This window comes from Quercus lobata, chromosome 4, assembly GCF_001633185.2.
Source record: "Quercus lobata isolate SW786 chromosome 4, ValleyOak3.0 Primary Assembly, whole genome shotgun sequence".
Lineage (NCBI taxonomy): Eukaryota > Viridiplantae > Streptophyta > Magnoliopsida > Fagales > Fagaceae > Quercus > Quercus lobata.
This window is the reverse complement of record NC_044907.1, coordinates 7,961,066-7,964,867: the sequence shown is the minus strand read 5'-3', so window position 1 is coordinate 7,964,867 and position 3,802 is coordinate 7,961,066. Positions and strand designations below refer to the sequence as shown.

General features: G+C 40.7%; 1 protein-coding gene across 1 annotated transcript; it reads left to right on the top strand.

The window, feature by feature from the left end:
- Positions 1 to 255: 255 nt before the first annotated feature.
- On the top strand, positions 256 to 3,099 carry LOC115984500 (disease resistance protein RPP13-like). Its single transcript, XM_031107520.1, has one exon. It carries the CDS (start codon positions 256 to 258, stop codon positions 3,097 to 3,099), a length of 2,844 nt encoding a protein of 947 aa, XP_030963380.1.
- The last annotated feature ends 703 nt before the right edge of the window (positions 3,100 to 3,802 follow it).

Here is a 3,802-nt window from a genome sequence, read left to right as displayed (position 1 = left end):
AGTCCCGATCCCCACCATCATCACCATCACCATCTCTCTCTCCCTCCATTCTGCCTTGTCGCTACCATTTCCATCATCACCAACTCCTGATATACCCATTCTCAATTCATGGGTTTTAGTAAATCGTTTTCTTCGGTTTTGAGGTAGGAATTTTACGTACGTACTGAAGTCAGTAATTTTACTCTTCCCTTCAGAAGAGAATCTGCAACCGTTGTCAAAGCCCACAAACGAGGAAAAAAAAGAAAAAAAGAAAATATGGCGAACACTTTGGTGGGCAGTGTGGTGGGCAGTGCTGTGACTTTCCTCTTAGCGAACGTGACTCAGTTGCTCAAAGCTGAAGCGAAGTTGCTTGGTGGGGTGAAAGAACAAGTCAAGATACTTGAAAACGAGTTGAAATTTATCAAAGTTTTCCTTCAAAATACTGAGGGAGAACAGGATGAGAATAGCACGTTGAAAGAGGTAGTCAGCCAAATCAGGGACGCAGCCTACGAGGCTGAGGATGTCATCGACACTTTCATCATAAATGCCGTAATGCACAGGAAAAGAAGTAAGTTGGAGAAGCTAATCCATTTCCGTGACCAATTAAACATGTTTCATGATGTTGCAAACGACATAGATCGCATCAACAATGTCATCGCAAGAATTAACGAGAATAGGGGAAAGTACGTCACAGAAAAAGTAGAATCCGGAGGAGATGCAGAACAAGCGGAGCGGATACTGGACAAGCGCAGGAGAACTGTAGAGGAAGATCACGTTGTGGGCTTCAGTCAAGACACGAAGACATTGGTGGACAAGCTTGTTGAAGGGGGTTCTCAACTTGATGTCATTTCAATCGTCGGCATGGGTGGCCTAGGCAAGACCACTCTTGCCAGGAAGATTTACAACAACAATCGTGTTCAAGATCACTTTGATGTGCGAGGGTGGTTTTATGTTTCTCAAAAATACAGAATCCGAGATCTGTTGCTTGAATTTTTAAAGGTTGTGAAGCCAGCAAAGTCACAGTTCATGATCTTGAAAGACAAATTGCACCAGGAATTATTCCAAATTTTGGAAGCTAATTATAGCTCCAATAGGGATAAATTGATAAGCGTGGAACTGTTCACAAACTTGAAAGATATGAAGGAAAAGGATGATGAAGAATTCAAAGAGATGCTGTTCCAGGGGTTGAACCGTATAAAAGACTCTCAATTGCGAGATTCATTACAGAGTTTGGTGGAGAAAATATATGAGAAGAATTGTGAAGATTTGCAAGATTTCGCTGATGATGAATTGAAAAAATGTCTATTTAGATGCTTGACAGGAAGGAGGTACCTACTAGTCCTGGATGACATATGGGACAATAATGCATGGAACGAGGTTTTTACTTCCTTCCCTGATAAGCTGAAAGGAAGTAGAATATTGATCACTAGCCGCAAATCTGAAGTGGCTTTACATGCTGCAAGTCCTAATTTTCTTCCTCACCAACTTCCATTTCTTGGCAAGGAGGAAAGTTGGGAACTTTTCTCTAAGAAGGTGTTCCGAGGAGCTACTTGTCCTGAACATCTTGAAAGACTGGGGAGACAAATTGCGGAAAATTGTGGTGGTTTACCACTAGCTATTGTGGTATTGGGGAGTCTTTTGGCCACCAAGAATAAAGAAAGTCATATATGGAGGAAGGTGACATGTAATATCATTCCGTACCTTAATGAGGAAAGATCAAATTGCTCAGACATATTGGCTCTAAGCTACGATGACTTACCCATGCACTTGAAACCTTGCTTTCTATATTTTGGTATATATCCAGAAGATTTTGAGATACCTGTGAGGCAACTAATCCAATTGTGGATAGCCGAGGGATTTATACAGCAAGCTCACAATACAAATGTGGAGGATGTTGCTGAAGAATATTTGGAGAAACTCATTGATCGAAGCTTGATTCAGGTGGCAACAAGAAGGGCAGATGGAGGAATCAAAACATGTCGTATTCATGATCTTCTACGAGACCTCTGCATAGAAGAGAGCCTTAAAGAGAAGTTTCTTGACATCCGCACAAAAGATAACTTCTCAACAAATAGCCAATCCCGCAGACTTTCCATCCAATGTGCCACCCATCTATCCATTTCAAATCCTCCTGAGCCTTCTTACACTCGTTCCTTGCTATGCTTGGGGGATGATGAAACTTCGAATGTTGAAAGCAACTTGAATTGGGTTTGTGAAACATTTAAGTTGGTTCGGGTTGTAGATCTCGGGAATATGGCAACTTTTAGCGCGATTCCCAAGAAAATAGAAAAGCTGATCCTTGTGAGGTACTTGAGGATCCAACTATGTGAGCTTGATGTATTGCCGGCTTCCATATGCAGACTCTGGAATCTGGAGACGTTGGACATGAGAAAATCTAAAATAAAATGCTTGCCTAAAGAGGTATGGAGGTTACAAAAATTAAAGCATTTGTACCTGGGTGGCCCAACATCTATACCTAAAACAAAGAAAAAAGATTTACCTAATCTTCAACTCCTTACCGGTATAGCTATAAATCAAGACACTCTGAGTCTCCTCGCCAAGGACAGATTTCCTAACTTGAAAAAGTTAGGATTACATTTTTCAAGCGGGGTCGAGTTAACGTTATTGTCAAACCTGCATCTCTCATCTCATCTGCAAACTTTGAAAATTAAAGGACTTTTTGATCTTCCAAGTCTAATATCATTCCCCTCGACTCTCACCAAGATAACCTTACTGTGCAAGAACATTTCTCCAAATGTCGTGACAGTGTTAGGTCGCCATACTATACTTCAAATACTGAAAATAAAAGGCGTCAATCCGGTACAGATGGACCTCAATTGCGATGAGAGCAGTTTTCCTCAACTGGAGGTCTTTAAAATGGCAAATTTGGAGATTATGCACTGGAATATGCAAAGTGGTGCAATGCCAAAAGTTCAACATTTGGTCATCGACAATTGCAAGTATTTGAATACTCTCCCTGACGAACTATGGTGCTTGACTGCCTTGCGGGATGTGGAAGTTTTATATCCCTCTGGAAATTTGGCAAGGAAGCTTCAACAGTTGCAAATGAAGAGTGGATGTAAGCTCCAAGTCTATCCTCCCCTGGGCGCAAGCAACTAAATGAAAGAGGGCCAATGGCTTCATCTGCTGATGTGTGTTTGGGGGCTGAGGGGTCCGCCATCCATTCAAAATTTAGGAACCTCGGTAATGTTATCCTGATCAAACAGTTGACGAAGGGATGAGCAAAACAGGGTTGCGGAATGGGCTTTTTCTTCTTGATTTTTTTTCCCGGTGTGCCGCTCTGTGACTAAGACAGTATGCTACAGCTAACAGCAAAGGAATCACTTCAGGTTTCAATATCATGTATGATATACTAGTTAGTTGTTACCTTTATCGTTTTTGGTTTTTGGTTTTTTTTGGTAATTTCCTAATTGTCCTTAGCTTGAAGTCTTTACTTTGAACGTTGCTAGTGCTATTCTTTCCAATATTCTGTTGTGTTTTTGGTAATGCGTCCGTAACATTTGCACTGGAATGTGGACTGTTCGAGTAAAAAGTTCTGTGCTTCTATAATGGCTTATAATCTGCGACCCTTCTTTTGCAGAGTGATTTCCAGTAATGCCAAAGTACCAAAATCGCTTATTTTGGTTTTAAATTAATCTCGGGCAAAAGAAATGCAGTCAATATTGATCTGATGTTATTTGAAAGTTTGTCTAGATTCCATATTTAACCTTTGAGATCTGTATCTGTCTGGCTTAATTGGTAAAAAAAAAAAAAAACGTGAGCTAACTGCGTCTTTCATTATCAAGGTCATGTTTCCTGATCA